We start from the raw sequence: 12,445 nt of genomic DNA on the forward strand, positions 1-12,445 counted from the left end.
GACTTGATGACCTTCTGAGGTCTCTTCCAGCTCTATGGTTTTATGATGGGGGGCAGGCCCCCATGTTGGGGGGGCTGAAGGGGCAGGGTTGCAGAGCAGGCCCCCATGTTGGGGGAGGCTGTAAGGGAGAAGGCCCCCACAGCAGGGGTAGCTGTTGCTGTAGGGTTGGGAATCACGGCAGGGGGGGCTGTAGGGGCAGGGTTGGGGGGGTAGGACCGTAGTCCCTGCGGAGTGTGTTTGAGGAGCCCAGCTCCGAATGGGCCGTTTGGGGCCTGGCCCGGGCCCGTGACCCGGCCAGGCCGCCGAGCCGAGGTCACCAGGGATCAGAAAGTTCGCGGATAATCGCGGCCCCTTTAAACTCTCGCTCCCCTGGGGAGGGGGCGGGGCACGTATGTGCGTGGCGCGTTGACGTGTTACGCGAGGTGTACGTGGCAGTGACGTAGTTCCCGGCCGGTGGGGTCTAGGTTGCAACGACCAAAGCTAGATTCGCGTCTCGGTGAGTCGCGGGGCGGAGTCGGGGTCTCGCCGGTAGGGGTGGGCCCAGCTTGGGCAGTCCCCGGACCTCTCTCCTCCCCGGGGCCCCGCGTCTCTCCCTCCCTCCCTCCGCTTTGGGCCCCCGGAGGGGCGGCGAGTCCCCCCCGCGCCCCTCCGGGCTCCTCATGTTCTCCCGCTTGAGTCGCCTTCCCCGTCTCCCCTTGCAGGGCCTGTCCCCGGCGGGTCCTTACAGCCTTTGCCCTGCGCCTCCTGCCCGCACTCCCTGCTCTGGGCCCGGGGCTTAAAGCGGGCGGGGGGCAGGTTCCCTTGGGCTCTGCCCCCCTGCCGTTATTTGCTCTTCAGTGCAAGTCAGCCCCCCCCCCCCCCCGTCCGCGCGCTTCTTTCCCCGCCTCTGTTCAGTGGGCTTAGCGACTCTGAGCGCTGCGCAGAAGCGGGGTTGTGGGGCAGCTCTCACCAGAAACTCAATAGGCAGATCGTGGGCCAAGTCTGCGCCCCCAGATGTTTTTAAATAAGTCACAAAGTCTTGTTATCATTGTGGTGGTGGTGGCGGCGTGAAAAATGTTTCTCTGGAGAGTGGACCTTGACTATACCTTGATCAAGAAATTTAGACCTTCACCAAAAAAATTGGACCCTACAGGGAATGGATAGAGGGACCTAAGTGCCTTCATGGTTATTTACCCCCAGTCCTGCCTCCACTTGTGTGTATCTCTGATCCTAATTACCTGGTTCAGACACTGACTCCAACAGCCAGGATCCCTGCTTGGTGGGTAAGGAGCTTCCGGGGTATTGGAACAATTTGTACAGAGTGCATCTTGAGAGCCACTGAACCAAATTGTAAACCCTTCCTAGGATGGAAAACCACTTCAAGGCAGGGGGATGCAGCTGTACCCTTAGCAGTGCTAGTTTGTGCACCTCTGGGAGCTGCTAATGTCTGTCACCAAATAGTCTTGTTTGTCTGGACTTGGTTGAGGCTGCTCTGGTGGAGACTGGAACTCACTGAAATCTGGGACATGGTGGGATTGATTCCTCTAGGAGGCTTCTGCAGTGGGGCAGGGGTCTCTTCCTGCTGACATGCCTGGCTCTTCCCTTGCACAGTGGGCACCACAAAGCAGACTCCTCTCTGAACTGCAGATGAATTGCAGAGGAAGCCTTTACATATATCTCTGAGCTCTGGGAGCCTTGACCCCCATTTGGATTTTGCATCAGGAGCTGCTTCTGAATGGGGCAGGCAAGAGTGCCTTGGAACTGCCTGGCCTCTTTGCTGTGGTGAGGAGAGATGAGTGGGACTGGGCAGGTGATGTGATAGTGAGTGTGCTTGAGAAGAGAGGGAGGAAGAAAGGGTTAATGGGGACTGGTGAAGGGTGGAGTTTGGTCCTTAGCTATTAACCAAGCCCCTGAACCCGTGGCCTCCCCTCCCCTAGCACCAGGTTATGAGCCTCAATGACTACGAGAAAACGCCACGGCTCTAAGAACACGCATCAGGGCGTTTATCTGGGACCTTCGCAGACACAGGAGCTGTCCCCATCTGCTACCACAACTGTTGCCTCATCCCTGCCCTTTCCGGACACCATGTCGTGCCGCGATCGCACCCAGGAGTTCCTCTCTGCCTGCAAGTCCTTGCAGAGCAGACAGGTGAGTCTTCATTTCCTGGGGGTGTCAGGCCCATTCCTTGCTAGTGTGGGGGATTCTCTGCTCCAGAACACCTCAGTTCAGTCTGTCTCTCCTTTCAGAATGGGCTGCAGCCGAACAAACCAACCCTGAATGCCATGCGCCAGAGGAGTGAATTCACTGTCATAGCCAAGTGAGTGGGGTGAGGGCTGGACTAGCCAAGATCTGGGGAGGGAGCTCAGCAGCTGGATAACCTGGGAGTATGTTGGGCTGACTCAGGATCAGTGTGCCGGGAAGGGATCTTGTGGGATGGCTATAGGCTGGTTTGCCTGGGTTGGGGCTGAGAGGGGTTTCTCCTTGGGATCAGAGCTGAGCTAAGGAGGAAGTGCTCTACTGATGATTTAGTCAGCAGGCCCCAACTGAGGAAGCACAGATCCCACCCTTACTCTGGTCTCCTGTTCTGTTTCCTCCCAGGCGCATCGGCAAAGATCTCAGCAACACTTTTGCCAAGCTGGAGAAGCTGACCATCTGTGAGTGGCCGGGGAGGGGAGGAGGGAGGGAGGGAGAGGGTGAGGGCTGTCTGGGGTATGGGCTCCTTCATGGAGGGGCTGCTGATAGCACTTGGGGTTAACATGGCTTCTTGCTTTTTTTATAGCCATTGTGAACTGGAGATTCTCACTCAGTTGGGATGGGCTTTGTGGCTGCTATGGAGCAACAAGGGAGGGTAATTGATGCTGGGCCTGAATGGGGGAGTAGTTCTGACCCTGGGGGCCATGATAAAGCAGGGCACTTGTGGTAGAGGAAAGGAATCCCTGTCAGGCCTCATAGGACACTCCCTGACCATACCCCTCTGTCCTCAGTGGCCAAACGGAAGTCCCTGTTTGATGACAAGGCAGTGGAGATAGAGGAGCTGACATATATCATTAAACAGGTTAGTGGGAGCAGGGCTAGCATCTCCTGGTGGCTGGGAGAGATGGCCTCTTTATTTGGAAGGTGGGATGGGGTGGGCAGGAACAAAAGGAGCTGGAGCCTATGAACAGCAGCCTCAGCTGGGTGGGAGCCTAAGGGCCACTGGGACCAGGTGGGGGTGTGGGCCACAACTGAGACTGGAGCAATTTCCCTCCCCCAGGACATCAACAGCCTGAACAAGCAGATTGCCCAGCTGCAGGAGTTTGTGCGGGCCAAGGGCAGCCAGAGTGGGCGGCATGTGCAGACTCACTCCAACACCATCGTGGTGTCGTTGCAGGTGAGAGGGAGAGGGGCTGGAAAAGACAGACCTGGGGAGTGGGTGGCACTCACAGCTGATGAGGACATTGGGGCAGCTCTGAACTGGTCGGGGGAAGGGATTGTGGAGAGGGCTGCTGTTTTCAGCTGGAGTGGAAATTGCCGAGTAAGTACCCAGCTCTCACCTGCCTTTTGACCTTTTACCTCTTCCCTTTCAGTCCAAACTGGCCTCAATGTCCAATGATTTCAAGTCAGTGCTGGAGGTGAGAACAGAGGTAAGATCTGAGTGTCCCTTGTTTTCCCTCCCCTCGCGGGGGGAACTAGCATGCTGAGCGCCTGCCAGCCCCCATCTAACTGCTGCTCTGATCTCTCCTTGCTCCCCTAGAACCTGAAACAGCAGCGGAGCCGACGTGAGCACTTCTCCCGCACCCCGATGTCCACCCTGCCCCTTGCTGCCGGTAATTTGGGTGAGCCCAGAGCCCCTTGGGAGGATGCTCAGAGGAGGGAAGTTGCATACTGTGTGTGTGTGGGGAGGGGAGGGGAAAGGGGGAGAGATGCTGTCCCCTAAGGAATGGAGACAAGCAAGTAACTTCCTATGTTGAGGCAGGGCTGGACCTTGCCTCTCTGGGAGCCTGGCTTTCAGAGACCTGGGGCTTGGCTGCAGGGCTCTCCTGTCTCCAGCAGCCTTGACAGCATTGGCTTCTCTCTGCAGGTGGCTCTGCAATGCTGCAGGATGAGCCCCGGCGGGCAGGAGATGTAGCCATTGACATGGACAGCCGGACAAACCAACAGCTGCAGCTGATCGATGAACAGGTGCTGGTGGGGGGGAGATGGGGAAGGCTGTTCTAGAGACAGGATGATGGTTGACCCAGATACTGACTCTCCTTTGCTTTGGTAGGATTCATATATCCAGAGCCGGGCAGACACCATGCAAAACATTGAATCCACCATTGTGGAGCTGGGCTCCATCTTCCAGCAGCTGGCACACATGGTGAAGGAGCAAGAGGAGACCATCCAGAGGTACCAGCTTCATAGGCATGGCTGGGCAGTTTCTTGCTTCCTTCTCTGCAACTTTAGTGGGGGCTTTAGTCCTGTTCCAGCTTGTAATCTTCTGTACCCTTTGGGGCAAGTGTTCTCTCTGCCCCATCCAGAGCCTGGAACTCTTCCTCTGAGGCTTGGCCTGGTGGGTGGAGAAGCCCCGGGGCACTGTCACTCCATTGTTTCCCATCTCTATCTGCAGGATTGATGCCAACGTGGAGGACGCCCAGCTTAATGTGGAGGCCGCGCACTCCGAGATCCTCAAATACTTCCAGTCAGTTACCTCCAACCGCTGGCTCATGGTCAAGATCTTCCTCATCCTTATTGTCTTCTTCATCATCTTTGTGGTGTTCCTGGCCTGAGCTGTCCTCTTGCACCTGCCCTCCCACAGCACCTGGAGCCCCTTCCCTCTCTTTGGCAGAGCCACTTGTGGACATTTGTGCGCCAGACTTAGTTTTCTCCCAGGTGGGGCAGCCTGGTGCCAGAGGGATTCTCGGTCCTCATGCTGTGACCCGTGGACTCAGTTACTGCGCTGGGAACTCCCAAGACTGAGGGGGGGCAAGCAGGTGCTTTGGTTCCCCTATATGAGCGCGCCAGGACCATGCAGCAAAGGGCGCTGACTGTGGGGTGCTGACATCCACGGTGGAGTAGCCTCTGGAGCTGGGACTCTCGCCAGAGCCCACCTCACCTCCTCATATGGGGCTACCCCTCCCCCTATCCTGTGTGGGGGCTCACCAGCTGTCTACAGCCAGGACCAACTGTCCCCTAGTAATTTCCAGGTGTGTGTGGGGAAGAGGTTGCCCCCAGACGTGCCTTTGCCAGCCCTGTGGGGTATTTGGCTGAGTGATGGGTTAGCCTTGTGCCTCCCACTCCCAGTTTTATTTTGTGTATTTAAGTTTCCCTTCTCCCATATCTATGGGGCTGCCCTAAGCACAGAGCCACCCACTCTGCACCCCACCCTGGCCATGTTGGTGCCACAGAAGCTGGGGCGGGCCTTGACTGTTGGATAGGTGTCTGTAAGGCTCTCAGTGCTGAGGGAGAGGTGGGTGTGTCTTTCTCGCCCCCTCCCCCAGACCCTTGCTGTTGCTCTGTTGCCTAAAGAGCACCACTGACTGGCCTTCCCAAGACTCTCCTGTGGCTGCAGGTGCTCTGAGTGCTGTGCTGAGAGCCCCTGGGGTGGGAGGGGAGCAGCACTGGGCTCTTTGTACCTGAGCTGTGGTTGTGCAGAGGGCATCAGAACTCAGTAACCTCCACTGTGCTCTCAGCAGGATCTGTGTGCGCCACCTTCCTGTAAGATCATAGGAGGTGGCAGGCCATGGTGCCCCCCTCTCTGTGATCCTGCTAAACTCCACCCCCTTATGTGATGTTGCCCCTTACAACAGCAGAATGGTGGAGGGAGGGCAGGGGCCTTATTCCTCCCTTGTGCTGGCACTCTCACACTGTGCCCCATTCAACGGTTGATGTAAGCCCTGGCCTAGCCCAGGGCCTTAAGGCCCTGATCATGGTGAGATGACCACTGGGTGTGAGCCTGCTATGACCTTAGCCCTTCTCCCCCCAGGATTCTTTCCCATAATCATCTGGTCTTAACATTCCAATGTGGGTGCTGCCCATTCTAGCTAATAAGAGCTTCTTTGCAGTCATGTGATGGGCACAGGCCTATGTCCAGTGGAGAAGAGGAGGGGTCTGATTTGCCCCTCCCTAGTTGGGAGGGGTAGGTGTAGAGTCAGTCTGGAAACAAATTAAAGCTTGACTGTAACCCAGCCTGCTGTGAGCCATATGTCTCCTGTGGGTTGGACCCTGGGGATGGCATGAGGCTGGGGAGGAGGTATGCCCCTGTTGTCTAGGGTGGGGGAAGTGGAGGGTCATGTTTGCCAACCTGAGGCCTTTCTGTTTTTGTCTCCTACCTTAACAAGCTGTTGGGGGTGACCTTCTGGTCCTGGGCTGAGCCTGCTCATCAGCTGGGGGAGGGGAGATACTAGTGCCACACAGTCTCCTGTAGCTGCATTGAGCTCAGTGTGCCTTCTCCTTCCACCTAGGTCAGCTGGATCTGGGGTTTGGATGGAAGGAAGGGGAGGGACTTGTGCTTGGCTACTGCTTCTAACTGGAAGCTGCTGAGTACTCTCCAAGAGAGGAGGGAAAACACCCCATTCTCCCCTGAGATGCTGGGATGGGGGCAAAAGGGCTGCTGCTAGTAGGATAATTAAATGCTGATGGATGTGCTGAGCACCAGGAGAGTGCCAGACTGGGAAGGTCATCTCAGGGCATCAGAACCAGGAAGAAGCACATGTGAAAGGAGACACGCCCCTCCCTTGCAGGGGATGGGTGGAAGGATTCCCCAGCTCATTGGGGTTCGCTGAGATTAGTGTCATGACAAGTCCCATAATTCATGGCAAAGTAGGTGCTGCAGTTTCAGGATAACAGCAGCTGTATCCCCTCCTGTGGCCCACCCTGATCTCCAAGTGTCAATGGTCTCTGAACAGAAACTCTTCTCTTACTTCATCCTGACGGGTTTGAAGGATGCACAGCTTTATGCTGTAGTACCTCCAGCAAGCCAGTTTGTCTCAGGCCAGTGCCTTATAACTATGACCAGTGCATTGCCAGCAGCTACTAATCACTATGCTGCTCTTTGAGAACATGCATTCTTTAGGTAAAAGCATGAAGAACGTTTTAGGAAAATGAAGATCCTAGAGGCATACTTACAGTGGAGATCACCCAGCTGTTTTCTGGGGCCCCAGTGGACTAAAATATTTTGAACTGTTCCGCAAGGGTTGGGATCTCCTACCCAGGCTATGTGGCATGGGCAGTGTAATCACTCTATAGCCAAGGGAGAGCTCTCCTCGCAATTTAACCCCCTCCCCATCCCAAATGAGCAGTAGGAGCTGCACTCCAGGTGATAAAATATTGTCTATACTTATGCTTTTCAGTATGAAAATTTTTATCTGTTGGAGTGTTTTTTCATGCCCCTTACTGACTAAAGTTTTAATGCTGAATCTGGCAGTGTAGACAGCCTTAGGCAGATCTGTCTGCTGGGTCAGAGAAAAGGCCCTGAGTCAGCTTACCTCTTTAGAGCAAAAATCCTTTTTTTTTTTTTCCTGTTGCTCTCTAGAAAAGCCAAAAGTTACAACCTAAAGTAATTCACCTCACTTGCACCCTGGGTTACTGATTCCTAGAGGAGCTGTGGAACACTTCCTCCCCTCCGCCCCCCACCTGCCCATATAATGCATATACTCCCTGGTCCACAGTAATAAAGCAAGCAATATGTTATGGTCCTCCAAAGATACTGCCTTGGGCATGTTTTGGGGGAATGTGGCTGGTTGTGGATGATGTTTGTGAGGGGATCTCTTGTAGTCTCAAGGATCCTGGAAAGCATCCATCTCACCAGTTGCTCCTCTTCAGGTTCCATGCCTCCCACTTTCTACCCCTAGTTCATTAGTTGATTTGTGGTAGTGCCTTGAAACTACTCTAGGGCACTGTTGTGCTGGTACTGCACAGAGTTGTGACAATCCATACTGCAAAGTTTGCAATAGTACCTATCTCAAAGGGCATCAACAAGATATGGACAAGGAGAATACACTGGCTATAATGTACTTAGAATTCCAGAAAGCCTTTAACAAGGTCCCTCACCAAAGGCTCTCAAATAAGTTGTGTTATAAGAGGGAAGGTCCTCTTATGGATGGATAACTATTTGAGAAATAGGACACAGCAGGAATAAATGGTCAGTTTTCAGAATGGAGAGAGGTCCTGCAGGGATCTGTACTGAGACCAATCCTATTCAACATACCCATAAATGATCTGGAGAAAGGAGTAAACAGTGAGGTGACAAAATGTGCAGATGATACCAAACTGCTCAAGATAGTGAAGTCCAAAGCAGATTGTGAAGAGATTCAAAAAGACCTCACAAAACTGTGACTGGGCAACAAAAAAAAAATTAAAAATTAATGGAGATTGCCTATCTCCTAGAACTGGAAGGGACCTTGAAAGGTCATCAAGTCCAGTCCCCTGCCTTCACAGCAGGACCAAGTACCATCCTGACAAATTTTTGCCCCAAATCCCTAAATGGCCTCTACAAGGATTGAATTTACAACTCTGGGTTTAGCAGGCCAATGCTCAAACCACTGAGCTATCCCTCCCCCAAATGAATTGGCAAAATGGCAAATGAATTTTAATCTTGGTAATGCCTATTGGAAAAATAATCCCAAATTATATGTACAAAATGATGGTAACTAAATTAGCTATTTCCACTCGAGAGAGAGATCTTGGAGTCACTGTGGCTCATTCTCTGAAAACATCACTCAATATGCAGCATCAGTCACAAAAGCAAACAATGTTAGGAATCGTTAAAAAAGGGATAGAGAATGAGCCAGATAATATCTACCGCTCTGCTCTGCACTGATTAGGCCTCAGTTGGAGTATTGTGTCTAATTCAGGGCACCACATTTTAAGAAAGATGTGGAGAAATTGGAGAGTGTATAAAGAAGAGCAACAAAAATGCTTAAAGGTCTAGAGAACATGAGTCATGAGGGAAGACTGAAAGAACTGGGTCTTAGTTTGGAAAAGAGAAGATTGAGAGGGGATATGTTAGCACAGCTGAGGCCAACCTGAGTCCGGCCTTGCTGCCCAGGTCAGCACAGGGAGCCAGGAGAGGACTGTTTTTTGGGGTGGCTTTCAAGTCATGGGTGGGTGGGTGTTTTGTGAGCCACATCCAGCAGGGCTGGACTGAGGCATGGGCGAGCTGGGCAGCTGCCCGGGGCGTCAACTGATGAGGGGCACCTGATGGCAGCTGTAAGGGGCGCGCAGCATCACTTACAGCTGCCATCAGGCGCCGCGTGCCCGGCTCCCGCAGCACTGGCCCTGCAGAGCCGGCCAGCAGTGCCCTTCCCCCCACGGCCGCGGGGCCCTGCACGGCCCAGCACGCGTGCCAGCAACGCTGGCTGGGCCGGGCTGGGCAGCACATGTGCCCCGGGGGCAGGCCTGCGCACCTTGGGGGGGTGGGGCCGTGCGCCTGGGCCCAGGGCACCAAAAGGGCTCAGGCTGGCCCTGCTGGGCAGGGGAGCTCTCCAGAGCAGCCATGAAAGCTGCAGAAATAAAGATGGTGGAAGGCAGCAGGAGCCTGCTGTGGCCAAGAAACCTCAAAATGCATTTAAATGCAGTTTCTTAAAGGGGCAGAGCCTTATTTAGACTTTTTTTGTCTTGTTTTGCTCGACAGCTTTGCTCCGGTTCTTTGTGCTGGATCCACTGCTATCTTGGCTCTTTGCCCAGAATGAGTTGGCCACCCCTGTGTTAGCAATTTTCAAGTACCTACAAGGGTGTAATGAGTAGGGAGAGACATTTTTCTCCTTGACCTCTGATGATAGGACAAGAAGCAATGGGCTTAAATTGCAACAAGAGAGGTTTAGGATGGACATTGGGGTGCATCTACACTGCACCGTTATTTCGAGATAACTAGAGTTATTTCGAAATAACAATGTGTCTACACAGCCATTCCATTATTTTGAAATAACAGACACCTTATTCCGAAATCTGAAAACCTCATCCTATGAGGAATAATGGCTATTCTGAAATAGCTATTTTGAAATAAGACATGTGTAGATGCTTACATGCTCCACTGCTGCTATTTTGAAATAGCCCCTCACCAGGGCCATTCTAGGTTATTCTTCCCCAGTGCCTCTTGCAGCTCTAAATCGAGATAGCACGTCTACATTAGGGAAGCCGGCCTTGGACTCATTTTGAGGCTTCCCTGCAGTGTAAACTTGCTATTTCGAAACTATTGCTTATTTCAAAACAAAGTGTGCAGTGTAGACGTACCTTAGAAAAAACTTCCTTTCAGGATGGTTAAACACTGGAATAAATTGCCTAGGGAGGTTATGGAATCTCTATCATTGGAGACATTCAAGAGCAGGTTAGATAGACATCTATCGGAAATGATTCTTAAATCAGGGCTACTCAACACGTGAGCCACTTGCAGCACATTCCCCATTTGAGGCCTGCGATGTAGTTTGGGTTTACGCAGAGCTCAACATTGACCCGTAAGTGAGATGCTTTGAACATGGCCTCCACTGGGAACATGCTCCACGATGGCGAGGCATCTCAGGCAGGGTGAGCATCGAAGCATGCAAGCAGATGGGCTGGCTGGAACTGACTGGTACAGGGTGTTGGCATTTCTAGCCCCCAGGAAGAGGTGCTGGGAGCATTGGGGCATTGTGGGAAGTGCTGGCTGCTTAACCTTGTCGGCAGAGCCTGAGAAGTGCAGACTGGCTCACACTGACCATGTTTGGGTCCAGCACCATGGCTTAAGGCTTAATCTTTGTATTCATGCCTATCAGTGTGAAATAAGCTATTTGCATATCTATTTGCATGTATATGCAACCACACTTAAGTTGCAGCTCTCGGCATGTGCTGTGAGTATCAATGTGGCCCCCGGGGCTTCCAAAGTTGAGTAGCCCTGATCTAGATGATATTTGATCCTTCTGGGAGTACAGGAGACTGTACTTGATGACCTCTCAAGGTCCCTTCCTGTTCTAGTATTCTATGAATCCATGAGGCTACCACATCTGTACACCCACATTTTGAATACTGTGTGCAGATGTGGTAGCCTCATCTTAAAAAAGATACCTTGACATTAGAAAAAGTTCAAAAAAAGGGCAACAAAAATTATTAGTTGTTTGGAATGGCTGCCATATGAAGAGAGATTAAAAAGACTGGGCCTTTTCATCTTAGAAAAGAGAAGACTAAGCAAGGGGGATACAATAGAGGTGTATAAAATCATGACTTGTGTGGAGAAAGTAAATAAGGAAAAGTTACCTACTTTTCCCCATAACTCAAGAACTAGGGGTCACCAATTGAAATTAATAGGTAGCAGGTTTAAAACAAAAGGAAGCATTTCTTCACACAGCACAGAGTCATCCTTTGGAACGCCTTGCCAGAGGATGTTGTGAAGACAAGTACTTTAACGGGTTCAAAAAAGAACTAGATAAATTAATGGAAAATAGGTTCATCAATGGCTATTAGCTAGACTGGGTAGGAAAGGTGTCCCTAGTCTCTGTCAGAGGCTAGGGCGGGGTGACAGGGGAGGGATCACTTGATGACTACTTATTCTGTTCATTCTGTCTGGGGCACCTGGCATTGGCCACTGTTGGAAGACAGGATTCTGGGCTAGGTGGACCATTGATCTAACCCAGTATGGCTGCTCTTGTGTTCTTAAAAAAATCATGAATTTCCTTCCATAAAAATCACCAGATTTCTATTTTATAAAATCATTTTTGGGCTCTGATAATGATTTTCATCTTTTCTCTCCAAACATGGGGGCTAGAAACCTTAGGGTAATGTTAAAATGAAACCTGTGGTTTCTACTTGATCTCCTGCCTCCAGGGACTGAGGGTGAAATGGCAAGTGGAGAAAGGGTTGACTTTGTACTTGCTCATCCTGGGAGCACGTATCTTAATTTTGGCACACAGCACTGGAGATAGGCTGCTTCTGCCACCCCTCACACCTTTCTACACCTCCTTTGCCCCTGAAGCTGGATTTGACTGCTAGAATAGCATCCCTCTGATATACATCAGCCCCAGCACAAGAAGAGCACAGGGCAAGCAGGATCTTCTGCCACAGTTGAGGCCCCCTGGGAGCGTGTGTGTCTTGCAGTGCAAGGAGGGGAAGGAATAATAACAACACTCCTGGCTGCTGAAACTGGGTGCCTGCACTGGGGTTAATCCCGGGGACTGAGGCAGATGGTGGCTGCTGCAACCACCAAATGTAGACCAGGATCCCCAGTGAAACTTGAACCCAGGACCTTAGGGATGGGGGAAGGAAGAGGAGCAAAGGCAGATAATGAGATAGAAGGGGTCGCTCTGTCACATTCTTTGTTCAGATGCAACTTGAACGCAGATTCCCCTGCGGGGGGGGAGGGTCCTGGCGGTCGCTGCAGGACAGATTCGAACCCGCGGCCTAAGAAGAACTCCGTCCCTGGGAACCCATCCTTCCAGCAGCTACCGCCCTGCAATGCAAGGGGGCGCTTGGCTAGTATGCGCAGCCCAGCTTTCTCAACCGCGTTGAGAGGTCGGGCTTTTCTGAGCATGCGTAATAG

The 12,445-nt window shown here is 52.3% G+C and overlaps 1 protein-coding gene across 4 annotated transcripts; it reads left to right on the top strand.

The window, feature by feature from the left end:
• Positions 1-304: 304 nt before the first annotated feature.
• STX5 (syntaxin 5) lies at positions 305-6,126 on the top strand. 4 transcript variants are annotated; one of them, XM_006118244.5, is made up of 11 exons: positions 305-496; positions 1,917-2,127; positions 2,226-2,296; positions 2,578-2,633; positions 2,964-3,034; positions 3,233-3,349; positions 3,546-3,602; positions 3,713-3,794; positions 4,040-4,140; positions 4,226-4,347; positions 4,568-6,126. In XM_006118244.5, exons 2-11 carry the CDS (start codon positions 1,936-1,938, stop codon positions 4,725-4,727), a joined length of 1,029 nt encoding a protein of 342 aa, XP_006118306.1. In that variant the 5' UTR covers positions 305-496; positions 1,917-1,935; the 3' UTR covers positions 4,728-6,126. The 4 variants fall into 4 exon arrangements, with proteins under 4 accessions (XP_006118306.1, XP_006118308.1, XP_006118307.1 ...); XM_006118246.5 differs by having other exon boundaries at positions 310-496; positions 3,713-3,785; XM_006118245.5 differs by lacking the exon at positions 305-496 and adding an exon at positions 906-1,262.
• The last annotated feature ends 6,319 nt before the right edge of the window (positions 6,127-12,445 follow it).

Source organism: Pelodiscus sinensis, chromosome 11 (genome assembly GCF_052426305.1).
Source record: "Pelodiscus sinensis isolate ZL-2025 chromosome 11, ASM5242630v1, whole genome shotgun sequence".
NCBI lineage: Eukaryota > Metazoa > Chordata > Testudines > Trionychidae > Pelodiscus > Pelodiscus sinensis.

Bases quoted from the DNA above. Each gene is read 5' to 3' on its own strand.
- STX5 (XM_006118244.5), top strand. From the start codon at position 1,936: ATGACTACGAGAAAACGCCACGGCTCTAAGAACACGCATCAGGGCGTT. The intron at 3,603-3,712 runs GTAAGATCTGAG...TTGCTCCCCTAG, and splicing joins TGCTGGAGGTGAGAACAGAG to AACCTGAAACAGCAGCGGAG. The intron at 4,348-4,567 runs GTACCAGCTTCA...CTCTATCTGCAG, and splicing joins CAAGAGGAGACCATCCAGAG to GATTGATGCCAACGTGGAGG.